Here is a 24,928-nt window from a genome sequence, read left to right as displayed (position 1 = left end):
GCTTTCAAGCCAAATGACCAATCTTATGGCCACATTCATGGCATAGTTTGTTCAAATGATCTCATATTGTGCACAAGGGTGCATATTGGAATGGCAAACAATGTTGCCTAAGGAAGTTTTCATTTTCGTTGGACGAAAAAACCATTTTCCATTTTTCGAGTGCCCCAAAGGAGGTTTTTTTGTGAAGGAACTACCAAATAATTGTTGCAAAATTGGACCAAATCATTTTTATAAAATACTAGGCCATATTTAATGCACAATTGACAAAATGGTTGGGTGTAAATTTTTTTGATCCACCTCTCATGAAAAAGACAAATTTCCACCGATTCAGCAGGAAGCGGGTCAAATTTGAACTACAGCTGCCTCATAGTTTGCTATTTATTTTTTCCAAAAATCATTTCTAGTTACATAAGGACCTATTTAATCATAAATACATGGTTTGGTGGCGATACGTAGAGGTTTGGGCAGTGGCCGATGGCCCCAACTCTAGAGCGCGTAAACTCGCATGCCCGCCGCGTGGTCACCGCGTGACCGTGGCGTTGCCATGCGTTCTGGGCGGCCTAGGCATGTCTAGTGGGTTGGGCACTCCCTAGGTTGGTGCTAGGAAGACAATTACAACATAGGATTCTCACGAGGAGACCGATCGATGCTCAACCAAGTGTTTGATTAGCAGTACGGGAAATGTACATGGCTAATGGGCGTGAGTTTTGGCTGAGGATAATCAGTTATTAAGAAGACCGTCTTCACAAATTTTCAGCTCAAAAGGAGGAGCCTAGGTGGTACTTGCTTTGCGAACTACCACACTGGACATAACTACGAATGTTGAAGCTCGGCTCAAAATAATGAATAGATTGAGCTGGCATTAGGTGGAGGATGGTTATTTGGGCATAGGAAACCACTGTAGAAAATGGATACTATTTGGAAATGCCAAAGTGGTACTTCCTTCACAATTCTCTTCTATGGACAGAAACTTGGGAAAACTAGTGAGAGAGATTGGATGAATGAAATGAGCTAAAAATTGGTGTAGATAAGTTACATAGGTATGGTCATGCGCTGGTAAATTTTCAGATCATTTGGGTAAGCCTAGCTAGTACTTACTTGACAAAGCTTCTCTCGAGGTAGAAACCTTGAAAATTTCCTGAGAAAGATTTACTAGGAAAATTGAGCTGAATATTATCATGTGGAAATGATTTGGGTATGGAAGAGTGCCCGAAAAGTTTGAGGGTAATAGGAGGGGTTTAGATAACACTTGCTTTGCAACGTGCCAATTTGGCCATAAAATATAAATTGAACCTGGGCTCACATAGATGATTTGACTGAGCTGCAATTTGGAGGAGGGTGATAATTTGGGCATATGAAGGAACTATATAAATTTCATGTCATTTCGATATATAAAAAAGGTACTTCCTTCACAATGCTTCTAGGTGGACAAAAACTTTGGAAATTTGCCGAGGAAGATTTGCTAGGCAAGTGGAGCTGAATTTTGTCATGCGGTAATGATTTGGATAGGAAAGAGTGCCCAAAAATTCCGAGGGCAATCAATAATATATAAATAGCACTTTCTTCATAAAGTGCCGTCGTGAACAAAATAGGAAAATGAATATTGTTGAATTAGTTTTGAACTAGGCAAGGAAGGATTTTTACATATTTGATGAATATATGACCCAAAGAATTTATGAGATTTTTTTGAGAATTTTGGGAATGACAGAAATATAGGTTGCTTCACAACCTAGGGCAAAAACTGCCACATGGACATGACACATAGGCAAAACTGATGAGGTGGCGCCTAGTCATAGCAACCCACCATAATTTACAAGGTTATGACCATCTATATTGGTCATGATCAGCTAGAAATAAGGCAACAGACCAATGCTATCTGCTTTATGACCATTTCGTGTAAGGAAATTACGACCTTTCTGACCAAAATGGTCGTTATAGTTTAGGTTTTGGAGCCTCCCGAACAACTTTTGACCAATTGGTCTAAAATGGTCATAGATCTATGATCAATTCTTCCAGGATCACTAACAGAAGGTCACAAGTTGACATATTTTTTGTAGTGAAGGAACGGCTCATGATTCTAACATTCTATCAGACGGCATGGCACGACCTGATGGCATGCTGTTTACTGCTATTTGTTAGTAGCTAGGATGAATTGCCATTTACTTCCTAGCTAGGACTAAAACGATGCATTCTATTATGTATGGATAAGGTCACCACTACTGAGAAGGGGTGATCACAACTTATGTCGTGCACAATCAAGCACCATGTAGTGCATCAACTCGGTCCAACGCGGGCAACCAAACACCAGGGGGAAATCAGGTCCCTAATATAGCCAACCTACATGCAGGCGACCAAACGATATGCAGAACATGATTTTTGTCCTGCATTAGCTCGGCCAGACCCAACTGAGTCACACATCCAAAGACCCCCAAAAATGATCCAACCAACTAAACATGCCCCTCGTGTTATTCTCTACAACCCCATGGAGAGCGGCCATCCCGAAACCGAACAATAACGCGCGCACCATTGTCGTCCGCGGTGATGACCCCTCGAACTCCCCAAAGGCTCCGAAGGATGCGGCTTCATTGTCGTGGGTCAGCCCCACCACCGCCTGCAGTTGTCCACGTACAAGACGGCGCCGGGAGCGGGCACACTGGGATGACACTATTCATCCTTTTGTCTTTATTGACACTATTCATGTTGAATTTCTCTTTTTTTGTTTCTCTTTGTTTATTTCACATTTTGATCTGAATTTTTTAGGGGAGGTAGACATATATGTGATGAACATTTGCAAAAATTTCCAAATTTTTTTGACACATCTATAATTGGATTTCTGAAACTGGTATCATGGTATCACTTGAATGGTGGTATCATGTGATATTCTCCCTGTCCTCCTATGATGTCTTATACCCAGACTTGCCAATATGCCGTATGACGGCAACCGAAGATCGAGTTGAAGGTAGGGATGAAGAGAGGGGAATGAGCACGCAAGCAGCGGCGGCAACGCAGCGGGTTGTCATGTCGCCGCCTTTCCTTTTCTCGCGTGACGGCCCAGAGGCCACCACGCTCCCCTCCACTCTCCCCCCTCTCTTCCATTGCCTGCACAAGGGACGGGAGGAAACCCCTCTTGTAGATCCTGATCAGATGGGGTTGGGTTTGGAAAGAAAAATCAGATCGAGAAGGAGGTTGGGAATGAAACGGAATGATCTAAGACGAGAAAAAAAACCCAGACAAATGGAAGGTTCGCTCGAAAAAAATCGATGGGGATTCTTTGTTGGAAAAAAATCGATGGGAGGTGGGACCATACGATTCGTGAAGGTGTGACGAAACGAACAAAAGGACTACAGAGTCCTCTTTAATAGTAGCAGAGACATGCTATCAATTGTAATCTATGATCACTGCTTTAGAGAGAGTAATTTAGTAGCTTAGGTTAGCTAAATCCTCTCCTTTTGAAGTATGGATGGATTCTGCTCCTAGTGCTATCATCGCAATGCTTGTATATGATGCTACTATCATGACACATGAATAAAGGAGGAGATTATTGTCAAAAACAAAAACTGTATAGCTTTCAAGTACACCGTTTATTGATTCTAAAAAAGTACCGTCTATTAATTTTTACATAATATAAGAGAGTTTTTACTGTGAAAACTAGTTAGCAAAACGTGAAATATGCCACTATCTATACCAATATAAGAAACGAGTTATGGAAATCCAATCAATCTGACTCGTTGAACCACATCTATGCAATGGTCTACGTCGTTCTGGTGTTTAGTGTTAACCATGTTTTAGCACCCATCATTAACTTTTTTAGTAACAATTAAATCTATTATAAAGATTCACCGGAAATACAAGCACCTCAAATATAATAAAAATTACATCGGGGCTTATAGACTACCGAACGACCATTGCCGCCACCATAATTAATACCATGTCTAATATCAACATCAACATTAACCAAGTAATTATGTTCTATCTAATATTAACATGGAATTTATGTTTTGCTTAATAATATTAACATGCAGTATAATACTCCCTCCGTAACATAATAGTATAAGACATTTTTTTTGGCTAATATTATGTTACAGAGGGAGCATATTGCCTAATATTAATGTGCCGTAAACGACTACAAATATGATCTTGAGTGATCGACGCACATATTACAAATGGAGTACCCGACGAGGTTTGATCGGTATAAGGGCCACCCTCAGTTTGGCCTTCAAAGCCTTCAAATATATGGATCTCAGGTGTGGATTTTTGGTGCCTTTTAAAATATTTAAGAAACGGGCCACTTTTACAGGATCTGTTATAGATATTTTTTTGACCAAAACATGAAAATTATAAGAATTTAACCGCTTTTAAGGAGTCTGCTAGAGATGCTCTTAGTCTTAGTCCCTCAACAAAAGTGCACTAGTTTGCAAAACGCGAAATATGCCACTTTATGATCCTGAGTGATCGACGCACATATGCAACAAGCAACGAATTGACGGGGAAACGGTGAGAGTCAAATTAGCTTGGGCATTACCGCTAATTTTGTGCTAATCCGTTGGCAGTATATACATGTAGGGCGAAAGCTGGAGATCTCATTTGATCTTGACCTTGACGTGGCCGGCCTCACAAATTAAGTAGGGATTAAGTATGGATAGTATATTATGTGTAGCACGGGCGATGAGGTTGTACATGCTGTGACCACCATGTCCAACTCCACCGTGCTGCTGATCGGCGCCTCCGTGGCCGTGCTCGCCGTGCTCTCCGTCTTCACCTTCGTCTGCTCAAACCGGCGGCGGGTGAACCGTGCGTCGCGGTCGCCGTCGCTGCCAAGGGTCGACGTGGGCGTGGAGCAAGGTGGTGACCGGTCCGCTGCCACGGCAGGGATCGACGAGGCCGCCCTGGCTGCGTTCCCGACCATGGTGTATTCCAGGGCCACAACAGGCGAGGATGGCACGACGTGCGCGGTGTGCCTGGCGGACTACGCGGACGGCGACGAGCTCCGCCGGCAGCCGGGGTGCCGGCATGTGTTCCACCAGCGGTGCGTCGACGACTGGCTGCGGCAGCGGACGAGCTGCCCGCTCTGCCGCGCGGCGCCGCGGACCACCGGCGCGGGCTAACCGTCAGTGTCAGCATGTCGGGAGTCCGGACCATTAATTCTCTGTATTGTATAGCGGCAAAAATGTGTAGAGCTACTGATCATCATGGTTATGCATGTGACGACCATGCATGTCTCTTTCCCGGCAAAAGAAAACCTGGAGCTTGACATTTGTTGAGCGCTTAAAAAGTGACACGAGGAACATACGAAATGAGAAAGAACTCAAACAATGGCTTGATTCTAGTGGAAATTAAGTCAAAAGTAAAGTTTTAGAGGCATCATTGGATAGCCATCATCAAGATGGATATAAAGGCAACTCAAAACGAAGCTCGGGCGCCGCAGGAGTTACGACAAAGTTAATTAGGCTTGTGTTGACACCGGGTTTTCGCTCGCAATCCTCAAGATGGTTTTTTAAAAAAGTTCTCAACATAAACTTTTGTCTCATTGAGGAGAACAATTTTGCTTTTCGGATCATCTTAATCCTAGGGCAAAATTACTAATTAAGTAATACCCCTTGTAAAGATCACCGACGACATGGGGTGAATGGGAGGAGCACCTACAGCAGTTCCAGTCGCCACCACCATGAGCTTAGATCTGCCATATTCTCCTTTCCTTCACCATGGAGGCGATGCATACCACGGCGGTTGGGGCCACTGGACGCCGCTTGTGAGCTCTCGAAGCCTCCACCCCGACAGCATAACTCCAGTCAATAGCATTGTGCCAAGAACCACCAGAAGGGCGAAACCTAACCTAGACGACAACCTAAACCGACTATGAACAGAGGTATCCCAACCTCTTCTTCCTTCCCAACTTCGACGGGCGAGGCCATCAGGGGAGCTTGGGAGAGGAGTCGGGGGGGGGGGGGGTGCCTCGTCGGCTTCATCTCCACACAGGCCACCGACAGCTCGAAGGAAAACATTGGCTGGTGTGAGGATCTCCAAGACCGGAGGGCTCTCGCTATAGAGGGCCAGGCACAGGAAAACCTTGGCTAGGGTGAGGATCTCAAAGGCTGGAGGGATCTCACTGTAGAGGGTGAGGCATAGGAAAACGATGGCTAGTGTGAGGATCTCCAAGACTGGAGGGCTCTCGCTGACGAGGGTCAAGCACCCTGCTGCTCGTGCGACGGCTGCTCCAGCACCAAAGGTGGATGGTGACGATGTCACCACATACATGCTGGATGCATTCGCCGAGAAATTCAATGAGCAATTGCCTCCCGAAGTGATCATTGCCCTGAGAGATTTTTTTTCATTAATTGGTTGTATCTACATGCTGGTGTTTCCATGGCATTCCATCATTCAAGGAATTGTGTGGAGATTGCTTGAAATTCCTTCTTGGGTGAAACACCACGAGATTTGTACTTTGGTAGTTGCGGTGCTCGCACGTTGTTCCCTTCAGCCGTCATTGTTGAGGAATCTTGACCATTAATTCTCTGTATTGTATAGCGGCAAAAATGTGTAGAGCTACTGATCATCATGGTTATGCATGTGACGACCATGCATGTCTCTTTCCCGGCAAAAGAAAACCTGGAGCTTGACATTTGTTGAGCGCTTAAAAAGTGACACGAGGAACATACGAAATGAGAAAGAACTCAAACAATGGCTTGATTCTAGTGGAAATTAAGTCAAAAGTAAAGTTTTAGAGGCATCATTGGATAGCCATCATCAAGATGGATATAAAGGCAACTCAAAACGAAGCTCGGGCGCCGCAGGAGTTACGACAAAGTTAATTAGGCTTGTGTTGACACCGGGTTTTCGCTCGCAATCCTCAAGATGGTTTTTTAAAAAAGTTCTCAACATAAACTTTTGTCTCATTGAGGAGAACAATTTTGCTTTTCGGATCATCTTAATCCTAGGGCAAAATTACTAATTAAGTAATACCCCTTGTAAAGATCACCGACGACATGGGGTGAATGGGAGGAGCACCTACAGCAGTTCCAGTCGCCACCACCATGAGCTTAGATCTGCCATATTCTCCTTTCCTTCACCATGGAGGCGATGCATACCACGGCGGTTGGGGCCACTGGACGCCGCTTGTGAGCTCTCGAAGCCTCCACCCCGACAGCATAACTCCAGTCAATAGCATTGTGCCAAGAACCACCAGAAGGGCGAAACCTAACCTAGACGACAACCTAAACCGACTATGAACAGAGGTATCCCAACCTCTTCTTCCTTCCCAACTTCGACGGGCGAGGCCATCAGGGGAGCTTGGGAGAGGAGTCGGGGGGGGGGGGGGTGCCTCGTCGGCTTCATCTCCACACAGGCCACCGACAGCTCGAAGGAAAACATTGGCTGGTGTGAGGATCTCCAAGACCGGAGGGCTCTCGCTATAGAGGGCCAGGCACAGGAAAACCTTGGCTAGGGTGAGGATCTCAAAGGCTGGAGGGATCTCACTGTAGAGGGTGAGGCATAGGAAAACGATGGCTAGTGTGAGGATCTCCAAGACTGGAGGGCTCTCGCTGACGAGGGTCAAGCACCCTGCTGCTCGTGCGACGGCTGCTCCAGCACCAAAGGTGGATGGTGACGATGTCACCACATACATGCTGGATGCATTCGCCGAGAAATTCAATGAGCAATTGCCTCCCGAAGTGATCATTGCCCTGAGAGATTTTTTTTCATTAATTGGTTGTATCTACATGCTGGTGTTTCCATGGCATTCCATCATTCAAGGAATTGTGTGGAGATTGCTTGAAATTCCTTCTTGGGTGAAACACCACGAGATTTGTACTTTGGTAGTTGCGGTGCTCGCACGTTGTTCCCTTCAGCCGTCATTGTTGAGGAATCTTGACCATTAATTCTCTGTATTGTATAGCGGCAAAAATGTGTAGAGCTACTGATCATCATGGTTATGCATGTGACGACCATGCATGTCTCTTTCCCGGCAAAAGAAAACCTGGAGCTTGACATTTGTTGAGCGCTTAAAAAGTGACACGAGGAACATACGAAATGAGAAAGAACTCAAACAATGGCTTGATTCTAGTGGAAATTAAGTCAAAAGTAAAGTTTTAGAGGCATCATTGGATAGCCATCATCAAGATGGATATAAAGGCAACTCAAAACGAAGCTCGGGCGCCGCAGGAGTTACGACAAAGTTAATTAGGCTTGTGTTGACACCGGGTTTTCGCTCGCAATCCTCAAGATGGTTTTTTAAAAAAGTTCTCAACATAAACTTTTGTCTCATTGAGGAGAACAATTTTGCTTTTCGGATCATCTTAATCCTAGGGCAAAATTACTAATTAAGTAATACCCCTTGTAAAGATCACCGACGACATGGGGTGAATGGGAGGAGCACCTACAGCAGTTCCAGTCGCCACCACCATGAGCTTAGATCTGCCATATTCTCCTTTCCTTCACCATGGAGGCGATGCATACCACGGCGGTTGGGGCCACTGGACGCCGCTTGTGAGCTCTCGAAGCCTCCACCCCGACAGCATAACTCCAGTCAATAGCATTGTGCCAAGAACCACCAGAAGGGCGAAACCTAACCTAGACGACAACCTAAACCGACTATGAACAGAGGTATCCCAACCTCTTCTTCCTTCCCAACTTCGACGGGCGAGGCCATCAGGGGAGCTTGGGAGAGGAGTCGGGGGGGGGGGGGTGCCTCGTCGGCTTCATCTCCACACAGGCCACCGACAGCTCGAAGGAAAACATTGGCTGGTGTGAGGATCTCCAAGACCGGAGGGCTCTCGCTATAGAGGGCCAGGCACAGGAAAACCTTGGCTAGGGTGAGGATCTCAAAGGCTGGAGGGATCTCACTGTAGAGGGTGAGGCATAGGAAAACGATGGCTAGTGTGAGGATCTCCAAGACTGGAGGGCTCTCGCTGACGAGGGTCAAGCACCCTGCTGCTCGTGCGACGGCTGCTCCAGCACCAAAGGTGGATGGTGACGATGTCACCACATACATGCTGGATGCATTCGCCGAGAAATTCAATGAGCAATTGCCTCCCGAAGTGATCATTGCCCTGAGAGATTTTTTTTCATTAATTGGTTGTATCTACATGCTGGTGTTTCCATGGCATTCCATCATTCAAGGAATTGTGTGGAGATTGCTTGAAATTCCTTCTTGGGTGAAACACCACGAGATTTGTACTTTGGTAGTTGCGGTGCTCGCACGTTGTTCCCTTCAGCCGTCATTGTTGAGGAATCTTGACCATTAATTCTCTGTATTGTATAGCGGCAAAAATGTGTAGAGCTACTGATCATCATGGTTATGCATGTGACGACCATGCATGTCTCTTTCCCGGCAAAAGAAAACCTGGAGCTTGACATTTGTTGAGCGCTTAAAAAGTGACACGAGGAACATACGAAATGAGAAAGAACTCAAACAATGGCTTGATTCTAGTGGAAATTAAGTCAAAAGTAAAGTTTTAGAGGCATCATTGGATAGCCATCATCAAGATGGATATAAAGGCAACTCAAAACGAAGCTCGGGCGCCGCAGGAGTTACGACAAAGTTAATTAGGCTTGTGTTGACACCGGGTTTTCGCTCGCAATCCTCAAGATGGTTTTTTAAAAAAGTTCTCAACATAAACTTTTGTCTCATTGAGGAGAACAATTTTGCTTTTCGGATCATCTTAATCCTAGGGCAAAATTACTAATTAAGTAATACCCCTTGTAAAGATCACCGACGACATGGGGTGAATGGGAGGAGCACCTACAGCAGTTCCAGTCGCCACCACCATGAGCTTAGATCTGCCATATTCTCCTTTCCTTCACCATGGAGGCGATGCATACCACGGCGGTTGGGGCCACTGGACGCCGCTTGTGAGCTCTCGAAGCCTCCACCCCGACAGCATAACTCCAGTCAATAGCATTGTGCCAAGAACCACCAGAAGGGCGAAACCTAACCTAGACGACAACCTAAACCGACTATGAACAGAGGTATCCCAACCTCTTCTTCCTTCCCAACTTCGACGGGCGAGGCCATCAGGGGAGCTTGGGAGAGGAGTCGGGGGGGGGGGGGGGTGCCTCGTCGGCTTCATCTCCACACAGGCCACCGACAGCTCGAAGGAAAACATTGGCTGGTGTGAGGATCTCCAAGACCGGAGGGCTCTCGCTATAGAGGGCCAGGCACAGGAAAACCTTGGCTAGGGTGAGGATCTCAAAGGCTGGAGGGATCTCACTGTAGAGGGTGAGGCATAGGAAAACGATGGCTAGTGTGAGGATCTCCAAGACTGGAGGGCTCTCGCTGACGAGGGTCAAGCACCCTGCTGCTCGTGCGACGGCTGCTCCAGCACCAAAGGTGGATGGTGACGATGTCACCACATACATGCTGGATGCATTCGCCGAGAAATTCAATGAGCAATTGCCTCCCGAAGTGATCATTGCCCTGAGAGATTTTTTTTCATTAATTGGTTGTATCTACATGCTGGTGTTTCCATGGCATTCCATCATTCAAGGAATTGTGTGGAGATTGCTTGAAATTCCTTCTTGGGTGAAACACCACGAGATTTGTACTTTGGTAGTTGCGGTGCTCGCACGTTGTTCCCTTCAGCCGTCATTGTTGAGGAATCTTGACCATTAATTCTCTGTATTGTATAGCGGCAAAAATGTGTAGAGCTACTGATCATCATGGTTATGCATGTGACGACCATGCATGTCTCTTTCCCGGCAAAAGAAAACCTGGAGCTTGACATTTGTTGAGCGCTTAAAAAGTGACACGAGGAACATACGAAATGAGAAAGAACTCAAACAATGGCTTGATTCTAGTGGAAATTAAGTCAAAAGTAAAGTTTTAGAGGCATCATTGGATAGCCATCATCAAGATGGATATAAAGGCAACTCAAAACGAAGCTCGGGCGCCGCAGGAGTTACGACAAAGTTAATTAGGCTTGTGTTGACACCGGGTTTTCGCTCGCAATCCTCAAGATGGTTTTTTAAAAAAGTTCTCAACATAAACTTTTGTCTCATTGAGGAGAACAATTTTGCTTTTCGGATCATCTTAATCCTAGGGCAAAATTACTAATTAAGTAATACCCCTTGTAAAGATCACCGACGACATGGGGTGCATGGGAGGAGCACCTACAGCAGTTCCAGTCGCCACCACCATGAGCTTAGATCTGCCATATTCTCCTTTCCTTCACCATGGAGGCGATGCATACCACGGCGGTTGGGGCCACTGGACGCCGCTTGTGAGCTCTCGAAGCCTCCACCCCGACAGCATAACTCCAGTCAATAGCATTGTGCCAAGAACCACCAGAAGGGCGAAACCTAACCTAGACGACAACCTAAACCGACTATGAACAGAGGTATCCCAACCTCTTCTTCCTTCCCAACTTCGACGGGCGAGGCCATCAGGGGAGCTTGGGAGAGGAGTCGGGGGGGGGGGGGTGCCTCGTCGGCTTCATCTCCACACAGGCCACCGACAGCTCGAAGGAAAACATTGGCTGGTGTGAGGATCTCCAAGACCGGAGGGCTCTCGCTATAGAGGGCCAGGCACAGGAAAACCTTGGCTAGGGTGAGGATCTCAAAGGCTGGAGGGATCTCACTGTAGAGGGTGAGGCATAGGAAAACGATGGCTAGTGTGAGGATCTCCAAGACTGGAGGGCTCTCGCTGACGAGGGTCAAGCACCCTGCTGCTCGTGCGACGGCTGCTCCAGCACCAAAGGTGGATGGTGACGATGTCACCACATACATGCTGGATGCATTCGCCGAGAAATTCAATGAGCAATTGCCTCCCGAAGTGATCATTGCCCTGAGAGATTTTTTTTCATTAATTGGTTGTATCTACATGCTGGTGTTTCCATGGCATTCCATCATTCAAGGAATTGTGTGGAGATTGCTTGAAATTCCTTCTTGGGTGAAACACCAAGAGATTTGTACTTTGGTAGTTGCGGTGCTCGCACGTTGTTCCCTTCAGCCGTCATTGTTGAGGAATCTTTCTCGTAACATAGGGTGCTTCCAACGACGGTGGTTGTTGGTGATCGCTTTGGCATGGCTTTTGGGGGCCATGTACTTTTATTTTCCGTTCTTTGATGATTTGGATGTGTGTAATCTGGATGTCTTGACTACTCCATACATTGTGTTGTTGCATAGACCGATTGTACTTGGTGATATATTGACCTTTATCAACAAAGAAGCCAATTGAGCTGTCGGGGGAGTTCTCTAGCGAAAACCCTTACTCTGGTAGCTGTACTGTTGTAGTTCTTCTCTCCTCGTGTTACTTTCTTCAAAGACTATTGTCATATGTAAATCAACATTGCTGCTCTTAGTTTTACGATTGATGGATTATCAATTTAACAGATAAAGAACAATTACGCCACCTCCCCGGCGACTCGGGGGAAACCAGAGCAACCCCGCTGGCCGCGCCACGGATCCACCTCCCTTGCGTGGCCGCCGCCAGAGGGTCGCCGGCGAAGTCCGGGCATGCCCAAGGAGGCTGGCGTCATGGCGGCGGGGCATTCCAGCCTCATACAGCGTCTTCAGGCGGGGCATGGCCTCCCGTTGGTGCGGGGTGGTTTCGCTGTGGAGCTCCTCTATGCGCGGTGGTGCCACTCGCCGGTTGGCTCTCCTATCCCCGGTCGTGTCTTCTCCCTGGCTAAACGCGCGAGCTCGACGGATCTGTCCATGGGGGTCACGGCAGAGGGATTCTGTGGGCGTGACACGCTGGCCGTGCATTGGGCGCTCCCTTCTCTGTCCTGTGCACACGGGCCGGCCGTGGCCATGCGCGGCGCCTCTCGCTGATGAGTACTCCGTTGATGGTGCTGCAGGTGGCCCCTTTCTGGATCCACGCGGGGCTGCAACCTTTCTGCTCGGTGGTGGTGTGGATTCTCTCATCTTCGATGCGGCGGCCTGCACACGATGGATTTTGGCTTCCCTGTTACGATCCCGGTTGGCTTGAACCTGCGTTTTCCAGGGTCCATCTTGTCGGGGTTCCTCCACAGCGGCTATGGCCCGGTGCTCTTGAAGCTGCGCTCTTTCCGGCTACATGGATTCGCTGGTGTTTTGGCTGCTCCGGCTTCACTGATCTAGGTCTGCGTTCTCCGGATCCTGGCTCGTCAACTTGCCGACTGTGTTCGCCTGTATGTTTCGTCGTCGCATCTCCAACCTCTACTGCCACCCCTTGCCTTGCCCTTCCCCTGCCAGGTCCAATGCTCGCGCTTCCGGTGGCATAGTTTCGTTTCCGGCATTGGCGGTCCCAGCTTATGACATGCCCTCGTATTTGGATCCAGTTCGGACGGCTTTGGGATTGTTTGGACATTGGCTAGGGCAAAATCCCTGCTTGATTCTGGCAGCGGCGACACCTGCAGGTGCCGTACCCTTCTTGGATGAGCTGCCACGGCCTATTCTTCGAGCCCTCTTCGAGCGTCGGGGGAAACCCCATATCCAGTTCCTGGGATCAGGCAACGGCGGCGTCACGGCGTCTTTCCCCTTCATGAAGGCGTCCTCTTGCTTGCTCGTGCCGTGTCTGGTACTCGATTCCGAGTGTTGGGGCATCGTCTTGGTTAGGGTTGTTTCTGTTGGGCTGGCTGACTGGGTAGTCTAGCGTTGTGTTGTAGCTCCTCTTTGGGCTGACCATTCCATGTCACTCTGCTTCGGGCACCATGTTTATGCCACCTTTGGTTGTGCCATGTGATGTACCCCCCTATGTATTCTCATTTCAACTTCTATCAACGAATGATACGCAAGCTTTGCGTATCCGCAAAAAAAGACTACTCTACATTCTGCAGTTACATATATATACAACAATGTATGTATGTCTTAAACAAGTAAAAGATTTGCATTCGGTGGGAGTCTCTTAAGGAGAGGACCTCTAACCATATTAAGAGCAGCACTATCTATTCTAGGGGTTGGTTCCTCTGGATCCCAAGCATCAGTTAGCCTTTGAGCTGTATCTACAATTAGGGCCTCTATTGCAGGAGCATTTTCAACCACATACATAAGGAATTCAGCTTGGCCTCTCGCCCCTTTGAATCCTGTAACGCGCATGTCCTTCAGATTCACATATTTATCTTCACACGGCGGTATTTCTTGTCTCGAAGGTCCATCGGTTGCAAACCACAAAGTATAAAGGCCATGAACCTGCATAAGTCATCAAGATTAGTAGGGTTTCTTTCTAAAAATATGCGACGACTCTGGGGTCCGGGCGATGCTACCCTCCCCGCACCTCGCTCCTTAATCAATCATCCTGCCCGACCCCTCCCATCCCCTCCCCTCTCCTCCCCTCCCGATCTCGGCGAAACATTGTGCGCCTTCGAGTAGTCTCCCTAGGTGATGCCCGCCTCCGAGCTCCCACCCCCTCTTGATGACCTCTCTCCTATCGTGTTCCTAGGTCTCACGCCTCCCCTCTTTTTCCTCTTTTCAGGGGCAAAAGGTCAAGCCATCATCTTCCCTGGGGTGCCCTAAATCCTCACCCGCTTCAAGGAGGCTCAAGTGTCACCACCCCTATTGCTCCTCCCCGTACTTGCTGAAATTCGTTGCTGATGTTCCATAGTCGATCAAGGCACTTCTCGAAACATACTTAAAGGTAATATTAGTCCTTCTATCATCTAGGAAACACAGGTCACTGATTTTGGTATTAACTTTATTACTCAAACTGTAACTGGCAAAATGGTTACTAAGTTTATCTCTTTTAGTCAGGCTTTTATTAACACTTGTAACGACTTGCCCAATTTCTGCTGAATGTATTGTTGGATATAATAATTCAAGAAAATGATTATTCGTTGCCAAAAGTAAGGGTGGTCCTGCATTAAATTTGTCTTGTTCATCATCCTCAGTTTTTTGGATTTTCTTTATTAACTACATCTCTTGATCTTATAAGTACTTACATCATAGGGTGATACTGATACAAAGATTGAGACACTGAAAATGTATTGTTATAAGGGACTTATTGAGCAAGGAGAGACACAAGCAAGCTTTTTTTAAGAGCCGAATAAGTTATCTTCTCGACCATGGCCCCACGACGTTGCCTTTTACTGATGGAACAACTCTGGTTATTTTTGCAAGGCGTGGTGAAGTGATGAGGAAATATAATAATGTATGATTTGTTGTGATGACCATAAAAATAAAGATACCTGAGACAGGTATGTTTCGTTTTCTGTAGCAATTATTGAATATTTGCATTTGTAAATTGTATGTCTGCTCAAATTATGCACAACTTGTTAGTGTTACATGATATTAAAGGTTAGGGATGGTGAAACTATGATTGTTCGCTTAATTGATAACTATGCATCATAAAAGGGCACCAGGATGCATCCTTGCCAACATTTTGAGTGAGATTATAATACCCGTAGGTTCCCTATGTTGCTTTTGTTGCGCTACTGCACATCATTCAGTGTGCTAACAGAAGCAAATATATATGAATCTTGGGATTAAGAATTCATCGATATCTGTATGATAAGGTTATTTAGAACAATTCCTTGAGTAATGTTACTCACCGGGAGTTCCTGCAGATTTTGCTTCACCATGCATAGTTAAAATTTGCCTATTCACAAACCTTCAGCTGCCGTAGATGATGCATGGGCACTGGAGTAAATATGTTAACTATAAACTAAACTGTTGATTCACTAACTACTTTTTTCCAACTATCTTCAGCAAGGATAAACTAAATATGATTCTTTTTTGAGTTTTTTAGGCAATGCTTAATCCAGAATCCATAATAGATCAATTGTTAAGGTTATATTGAACCACAAATTTATTACTGGGTAGTACTATTGTCTATTAATTAATTTTTTAAGTAAATTAATGCCCGCCTCTTACTAGACATTTACAAAACATTAGGCTCTTCAGAAGCTTCTTACTAAAAATGAAGGCCCTTCTGAATCTATTGCATGTATATGCTCACGTCATGTGCATGTTTTTCTTCCTCTATTTTTCAAATGCTTCAGAATCATTTGCGGAAGTACTGTAGCCTGTAGACATGTAGGCGTTGAACTCATCAACTAAACGCTAATGCAAGCAGAGTTGTAAGGAAGATATATAGGTTTTGATCTGCTGAGAGGTCATGCAATGCTTCCCTAATCCCATTTAAGTTCAGATTTACCTCCAAAACATTGCATGGATTTTTGCACATGAAAGCTACATCCTCTGTACCAAAATGCAAGACTTTTTTTTTGTTTTGCATAGGGCATAAAAACGTCTTACATTTTGTTACAGAGTGTACTTTATTTCTTTAACTTCTTACAGTTCAATTATAGGTAAGATATGCGCCATGCTTAATGAAGAAGCATGACAGTTTCATGGGTGAGTTTTCGTTTTCCAACCATAGACACTTTTCTTCTTGAGATAACTAGACACTCCTAGCTTGTGTAAGGAATGACTTTACCTGATACGTTGTGCATATCTTTGCAGGGTCTGTTGCAAGACATAGGAAAAGAATTTAAGTCAATGTCAATCTAAGGTGACGTCAGAAACCAAAGATGAAGCATTTACATATATAACTTTGACTTTCTGAAATATAAGAATAATCATCCATGTTTTTCTTTTAGTTTGGAAATTAGTACGATGATCATTGATTAGGGATGCATGCATGCATGTAATTTCAGCTTTGGAAGTTAGATTCAACAATTATGTGACATGTCTTGCAGTGTGTACTACGCCACTTAAGAAGAGCATAGATTTCATCCGGTGCCTTTAGCAGGGTTAATCTGTATATCGATGTTTCGTCAATTCATGAATTTATAACTTTTGCGGTTTCCTACATATTTTTATTCAGGTTACCGCTATTAACTGTTAGATGTGTTCTATTATTATGTCAAGTTATTTTTTGACCTTTTCATTTGGAAGTAGCCATAAGCTACAAACTGAAATGGAAATAACATGCCCTACCTTAGTATTTTTCTCTGTGTTGTTAGTTGCTACTTACCAGACTACCAACGCTTCAAAACAAAATAAAAAAATTACGTGAAAAAACTTTTTCAGACTATTTTACCCTTTTAATATATTATTTTCATCTATGTTGCTTTTGTCTCTTTATATTTACACAAGTTCCTACCATTCTACAGTCAAAATAGACGGGCACGGCAACACGCGCCATCATGGTCTAGTAAGCTTAATGACAGGGGCCAACCTGTGGAGATCGCAGAGATTTGGGGCGAGCAATCCACGTTTTAGGGCTAATTTGTTTTCGTCGGGGGGTTCACGACGCGTCGACGCTGCCCTCCGACTCGGACCAAATTAACTCCTGACGGGAGGGTAGGCCGGAGCGCCGACGAGCGACGAGAAGGTGCGGAGCTGGGTGACGTCGAAGGTGGACGGAGATGGAAGAAACGCAGCGCTTTTGTCTCTGGAGCAAGGGGCTACACCACACGCGTCGGGGTTCGACTCTGCAAAGGTCTGGGCCCGTCTTTCTTTTCGCCAGGGCTATGAATCGCCTACTGCGGGGCACTAGCAGGCGGGCCCAACAAGCAGGACGGCGCCACTTTGTTTTTTTCCCACTATTTGTAGCCCAGTTCTACATGGCTTTTCTCTGGCTTTTATGCTTTTCTGTTTTCCTTTTTCCTTTTCTTTTTCCTTTCGCAGTTTTTGGTTATTCCGTTTCCTTCCTTTTTTTTCCTTTTGGTCTCGTTTTTCCTTCGTTTTCTTGGTTTTTTGTTTTCACTGAATTTCTATGGGTTTCTTTGGTTTTTCCTTCCTTTTTCTTTTTTCAAAACATGTCTATATTTTTCACGCATTGTACATTATTTTTATATATGTTAGGAACATTTTCTATACACGTTTAACAATTTCAGATACAATACTTACATTTTTTTAATACATGTTTAAATGCCTATATTTTTCATACACGTTGCACATTTTTCTAATACATATAAATCATTTAAAAAATGATTCACATTTTTAGAATACCTATTTAATAATTTTTTTTCCAAAAACATGTTTTTATTTTTACGAATACAGGTTAAGAACTTTTTAAATATACATTGGAAAAAATGATAAAATCACTTTTTTGAACTATGCAAACATTTTTTGAAATTGCACAAACACATTTTTGAAACTTGTGGGCATTTTTCATTTTACTTACATCTTCTTAATCTGTGGATATATTTTTAATTACATGAACATTTGTTTACAATGTACGAATATTTTTTTAAATGTCACGTACATTTTTTGATTGACATTGTACATTTTCCATATACATTAGAAACATATTACTGTACATGTGTTACATTTTTCTAATGCAAGATTCTCATTTAAAAAAAATATATAAATTGTATATATTTCGAAATACAACAAAAGTAAAAAATAAGCAAAAAAACAAAAATATTAATAGAAAGCGGAGGAAAAACAACAAAACAAATTACATGACGTCAGCATGTTGATGCGACGCAGTTTCTCGGCGGGCCCAATATGTGCTCCCTCCAGGCGAGCCGTGGTAGGGCTCGCAGCAAGCAGCAAATAGCCGTGCCCCTTTCTTTTCACGGTTGGTTCGACAAATATATACATACTTCATTTTAAAATACATACAATAAATGCTAGTTTTGTCATAAGTTAAAACTTTGTAGAAACTTGAGAAGGAAAATTTGAAAGCGGGCAAGTGAAACATCAAGACCATTCGCTCCTAGCCTAGGAGGTGATAGCTTCAGCTAGTAAGGAGATTTTCACTGTCTGTTGCATAGGCTATCCCCACAGACTCGATGGCTTGTTTCAAGTTGTCATGGGAACTTTGTTAGCATACTGCATATCTCATCAGGAACTTTCGTTGAGGCAATGCGAAGAAGGAGGAAAACTATGTGGTTATCATGGAAGACTAGGACTATGGATGAACATATGGGTGGCATGGGCTTCAGGGACATCGATATGTTCAACCTGGCTTCCTTGGCCATGCATGGCTTATTACGCAACAACCTCAATCATTTTTTGCATGCATGTTGAAGGCCATTTATTTCTTGTCGTAGGAGTTTCTTGAAGCATATAAATTGGGAACACATGCCGTCTCAAATTTGGAGAGGCATTTGAAGGTTGTGACATACTCTGTCAGGATTTAGTCTGGAGGACTTGGTGATGGCGACCCAACTAATGTTTTGCTAGACAAGTGGATCCCTCGATGATAGTTGCAATTATGTTCAAGAGGAATTAAGAAGTTCGGTGTCTCAATATTGAATGAGCACTATTAACCAATGGATGCTGAAATTATACACAATATACCAATCAACCATGTGGTGTAGACTGATTTTTTTGGCATGGCAGTATGCGAAGAATTGAATCTTCTCCACCCGGTCTGCGCACGGTCTACCACATGATCATGTAGACGAAAATGAATCGCAAAGATTGGCTCGAACACTTTTCGTAGTCATCTAATTCCTTGAGTGAGAGGTATTTCTAGAAGAATCTACGGGTAGTCAAAGTTCCGGGGAAATTGCTTGTATAAATTTGCATGGCCCTCCGCCCCGGGCCTCTCTGCCGAACAGGGAGGTTAGATACCACAGGAACATGATGTCATCTGCAGCATGCTTGTCGTGTAATGCCTGGACTGCTGGAGGCACTCTTTGTTAGTGTAATATGGCAAACATGTGGTATCTAATGGACTCCAAGATGTTTGGTAAGATCACTATGAATGAGACACCGGTAGCAAACGTTTTGGCCCATTGGTTTGTGCACGACGCTATCTTAGGATGAGCTCCTTTGGGTGCTGGTCACGCTCTAGGTCGTGCGATGGGCGTGACGTCGGGCCATTCATGAAGAAGAATTTCAATCACCGCTCTCCACACACATGCTTGTATTATTTTGTACACGGTAGTATGATCAGCAAGGAGGAAGAGAGAAGGGGCATTGGAGTTGTGCATGACTGCTATGGTCAAGATCCATGTGTATTACCTATGGTTGGCTCGTGCGACCAGCTTATTGGAGCGGGCAAAGGTGTCTAGTGATATGTAGGGGTCGATGCTTGCGGTGTAGGCATCGCAACTGGCAAAAGATGGGGGGCCAGGGTACTGAGGAGGATGGTGACAATGCCAAGTTTTTGCCTTCAGGGTTAATTGGTCCCATGGAGTCTACTGAGGAACTTGCATCCGGTCGGGCCAATGGCCTTCTTTTACAAAGTTGCCTATGCTCTCAGCCTTGCTTTTGCTACCTCTGACGAAGTGTTGTTTGTGGCAAAGGGTTACACTTTTGCGAACGAGGGCGAGGACACTCTATATGTCTTCACCAAGCTGATCAAAGGCCTCTTGCTACGCCTTTGATCACCAAGGGTTTTGTCATCTTGTCAATGGAAAAAAGATGAAGAGTGTCAACCAGTTGGTAAGTGCCTCTGTGAGGGACAACCCGATAAAATGTTAGTCCCTAGAAAGTGTTCCCTTCTCCGATGTTCTTTATTTTTGGGAGTAATCTGCATGTGGTTTCGTGGATTGACTTGTTGTGGCTTGCATGGGCGTGATCTTTGCTGACTGTTTCAGTCGTTGTGTGGGCTTGGCCCCGGATGTGTTGGTTTTTGCTCGGTTTTCCGCCAATTAACCAGACAAACTATCTTCATAATGAGTGAAAAAGGACAAACTTTTGCCTCTATTAAAAAACAAAATCAATGTGGATAGGAGGGCTAGCCAAAACTTTGAACAAAGGAGCATGACCATGGAGTCTTACTAGGCGCCTCGGGAACTTGCTATGATGGTTCAACATCACCTTCTATTCTTGAGGTAATTGCCATCGTTAAGGCATTAACTTTAGCCTCTGATTTGATTGTGTAGAATAGAAACATTTAGATTAATAACATGTGATTAAAAAAATACGTATGACTTATTATATTTGATTATACATAGTTGTAAAATATTTATTGAATATAAATAGAATAGAATGAAAATAGTTTTCCATGCATGGTTGCATGTTGTGGTGGGTCTTTTCTTATGCATGGTTGCATGTTGAGGTTGGCCTTATCCCATCCATAATTATATGATCGTATGACATGCTTGCATGTTGAGATAAGTTAGTGGGGACCATTCTCTTAGGTATATAGGACATGCCGGAGGTGAAAATGAGTACCGATCGCATGGATGTGATCAGTGCCTTCATATGAATGAAACACTATGGCAGCGTTTGGTTATGTGATGAAGGAGATTCTGGTGAACATGGTCGATCCTGAGATTTCAGGAGGCCATGCCGAAAATAAAATCATGGCCTCTAATATAAATATTAAATTTACCAATCAATATATGATTATATAAAATTGGTACATATAAACAATATATTCATATCCAAAATCAATATATGTAGTATTGGTAGCACACTATCTCATCGTTATTTGCGATGTAATTCTTATATTTTAGAAAGAAAAGAATGGTTATTTTCTTATATTTTAGAAAGAAAAGAATGGTTCTGTTGATGATATGTATGTTCTTGTTTTCCTTAGTGGTGTCATGCGAACTTCAACTACATGACACTTCACCATGTTGTTTTCCCAAATCGCGGTTTACAGTGTCTTCAGATTGACAGGCGGTGAGAAAGCCAGTGAGTGCTTGAGGGAGTCCTGGATTAGGGGGTCTCCGGACAGCCGAACTATCTCCATTGGCCGGACTGTTAGACTATGAAGATACAAGATTGAAGACTTCGTCTCGTGTCCGGATGGGACTCTACTTGGCGTGGAAGGCAAGCTAGGCAATACGTATATGAATATCTCCTCCTTTGTAACCGACCTTGTGTAACCCTAACCCCCTCCGGTGTCTATATAAAACGAAGGGTTTTAGTCCGTAGGACAACAACCATAACATACAATCATACCATAGGCTAGCTTCTAGGGTTTAGCCTCTCTGATCTCGTGGTAGATCTACTCTTGTACTACTCATATCATCAATATTAATCAAGCAGGACGTAGGGTTTTACTTCCATCAAGAGGGCCCGAACCTGGGTAAAGCATCGTGTCCCCTGCCTCCTGTTACCATCCGGCCTAGACGCACAGTTCGGGACCCCCTACCCGAGATCCGCCGGTTTTGACACCGACATTGGTGCTTTCATTGAGAGTTCCTCTGTGTCGTCGCCGTTAGGCTTGATGGCTCCTACTATCATCGATAGCGATGCGGTCTAGGGTGAGACTTTTCTCCCCAGACAGATCTTCGTATTCGGCGGCTTTGCACTGCGGGCTAATTCGCTTGGCCATCTGGAGCAGATTGAAAGCTACGCCCCTGGCCATCAGGTCATATTTGGAAGTTTGAATTACACGGCCGACGTCCGCGGAGACTTGATCTTCGACGGATTCGAGCCACAGCTGGGCGCGCCGCACTGTCGTGATGGGTATGACCTAGCTCTGCCGCCGAACAGTACCCCAGAGGCCGCGCCCGCATCAGCTCCGACCCTTAGCTCGGAGCCAACTGCGCCAATCAAGGACGGGTGGTTAGACACCGCCTCAGGGGCTGCAGTCTCAATGGCGATTGAGCCAAACACCAGCATAATCCCCTGCGCAGCCCGTGACTCCAAGGTGCCGGACTCTTTTTCTGACTCCGAACCATCCGCGCCCCTGCCAATCGTATCCGATTGGGCGCCGGTCATGGAATTCACCGCCACGGATATCTTTCAGCACTCGCCCTTTGGTGACATCCTGAATTCACTAAGGTCTCTCTCTTTGTCAGGAGAGCCCTGGTCGGATTATGGCCAACAGGATTGGGATGCAGACGACGAAGAAATTCGACGCCCACCCACCACCCACTTCATAGCCACTATCGATGATTTAACCGACATGCTTGACTTCGAATCCGAAGACATCGACGGTATGGACGACGATGTAGGAGACGAACATGAACCACCACCTATAGGGCACTGGAAAGCCACCTCGTCATACGACATATACATGGTGGATACACCCAACGAAGGCAATGGCGACGAGATAGCGGAGGATGACCCCTCCAAGAAGCAACCCAAGCGCCGACGTCAGCGGCGCCGCTCTAAGTCCCGCCAAAGCAAAAGTGGTGATACCGGCACAGGAGATAATAACACTCCGGATAGTGCTGAAGACAACAACAACCCCCTCCAGCAAGATTTAGAGCAGGAGGATGAAGGAGCCAGCTCTCCTGAGAGAGCGGCAGATGGAGAGGAGGAGGATGACAATTACACCCCCTTCGAAGACGAGGCAAACCTCAACGACGATGAATTCGCCGTACTAGAGGATCCCGCGAACAAGAGCGCTTCAAGCGTCGGCTTATGGCCACGACAAATAGCCTGAAGAAAAAGCAGCAGCAGCTTCAAGCTGATCAAGATCTGCTAGCTGACAAATGGACTGAAGTCCTTGCGGCCGAGGAATATAAACTCGAGCGTCCTTCCAAGAGTCACCCAAGGCGCAGGTTACTACCCCGATTGGAGGAAGAAGCGTATGATACGGCTGATCGGCCACCTCGTGGCCGCGATAGAGAGGCATTCCAGCCAAAGGCTCAGCCTCCACCCCAACGCCATTCAAATAAAAAGGCATGGGGAGATATGCCAGACCTGCGAGACATATTGGAGGACAAGGCAAAGCATTCAAGATCGATCTATGGATCATGAGGGCGCACCACTCTACGAGACGACAAACGTCACGCCAGATACAGTAAAAGCAAATCCGGCCGGGCCGAACACAGCGGGCAAGACCCATTAGAGCTGCGTCGCGATATAGCCCAATACAGAGGCACCGCACACCCCTTCTGCTTCACAGACGAAGTAATGGAACATCAATTCCCAGAAGGTTTCAAACCTGTAAATATTGAATCATACGATGGCACAACAGATCCCGCAGTATGGATTGAGGATTTCCTCCTCCACATCCACATGGCCCGTGGCGATGACTTACACGCCATCAAATACCTCCCACTAAAGCTCAAAGGACCAGCGCGGCATTGGCTTAACAGCTTGCCAGCGGACTCCATTAGCTGTTGGGAAGATCTGGAAGCCGCATTCCTCGACAACTTTTAGGGCACTTATGTGCGACCACCAGACGCCGATGATTTAAGCCACATAATTCAGCATCCAGAAGAGTCGGCCAAGCAATTCTGGACTCGGTTCCTTACAAAGAAAAATCAAATCGTCGACTGTCCGGGTGCAGAGGCCTTAGCGGCTTTCAAGCACAACATCCGAGACGAGTGTCTAGCCCGGCACCTTGGTCAGGAAAAGCCGAAATCTATGGCAGCTCTCACGACGCTCATGACCCGCTTTTGTGCGGGAGAAGACAGCTGGCTGGCTTGCAGTAATAACATATCAAAGAACCATGGTACCTCAGATACCAAGGAAGGCAATAGCAGGTCACGTCGCAACAAGCATAAGCATCGCATTAACAGCGAAAATACTGAGGATATGGCAGTCAATGCCAGATTCAAAGGCTCTAAACCCGGTCAGCAGAAAAAGCCATTCAAACAAAGTACGCCGGGTCCGTCCAGCTTGGACCGTATACTCGATCGCTCGTGTCAAATACACGGCACCCCACACAAGCCAGCCAATCACACCAACAGGGATTGTTGGGTGTTCAAGTAGGCCGGCAAGTTAATTGCCGAAAACAAGGACAAGGGGCCGCATAGTGATGACGAGGAGGAGCCCCGGCAGCCGCACACTAGAGGACATAAGAGGTTTCCCCCGCAAGTGCGGACGGTGAACATGATATACACAACCCACATCCCCAAGAGGGAGCGGAAGCGTGTGCTCAGGGACGTATATGCGTTGGAGCCAGTCACCCCAAAGTTCAACCCTTGGTCCTCCTGTCCAATCACCTTCGATCGCAGGGACCACCCCACTAGTATCCGTCATGGCGGATTCGCCGCACTGGTCCTAGACCCAATCATCGACGGATTTTACCTCACTCGAGTCCTTATGGACGGCGGCAGCAGCCTGAACCTGCTTTATCAGGACACAGTGCGCAAAATGGGTATAGACCCCTCAAGGATCAAACCCACAAAAACGACCTTTAAGGGCGTCATTCCAGGCGTAGAGGCCCATTGCACAGGCTCAATTACACTGGAAGTGGTCT

The 24,928-nt window shown here is 45.7% G+C and overlaps 1 protein-coding gene across 1 annotated transcript; it reads left to right on the top strand.

The window, feature by feature from the left end:
- Nucleotides 1-4,691: 4,691 nt before the first annotated feature.
- On the top strand, nucleotides 4,692-5,105 carry LOC147967766 (RING-H2 finger protein ATL70-like). The gene has a single exon (XM_087523245.1). It carries the CDS (start codon nucleotides 4,692-4,694, stop codon nucleotides 5,103-5,105), a length of 414 nt encoding a protein of 137 aa, XP_087379371.1.
- The last annotated feature ends 19,823 nt before the right edge of the window (nucleotides 5,106-24,928 follow it).

Source organism: Triticum urartu, chromosome 5A, assembly GCF_056163025.1.
Source record: "Triticum urartu cultivar PI428250 chromosome 5A, HENAU_Tu73, whole genome shotgun sequence".
In the NCBI taxonomy this organism is placed as follows: domain Eukaryota; kingdom Viridiplantae; phylum Streptophyta; class Magnoliopsida; order Poales; family Poaceae; genus Triticum; species Triticum urartu.
The sequence above is the reverse complement of the archived record's forward strand: the minus strand, read 5'-3'. Positions and strand labels throughout refer to the sequence as shown.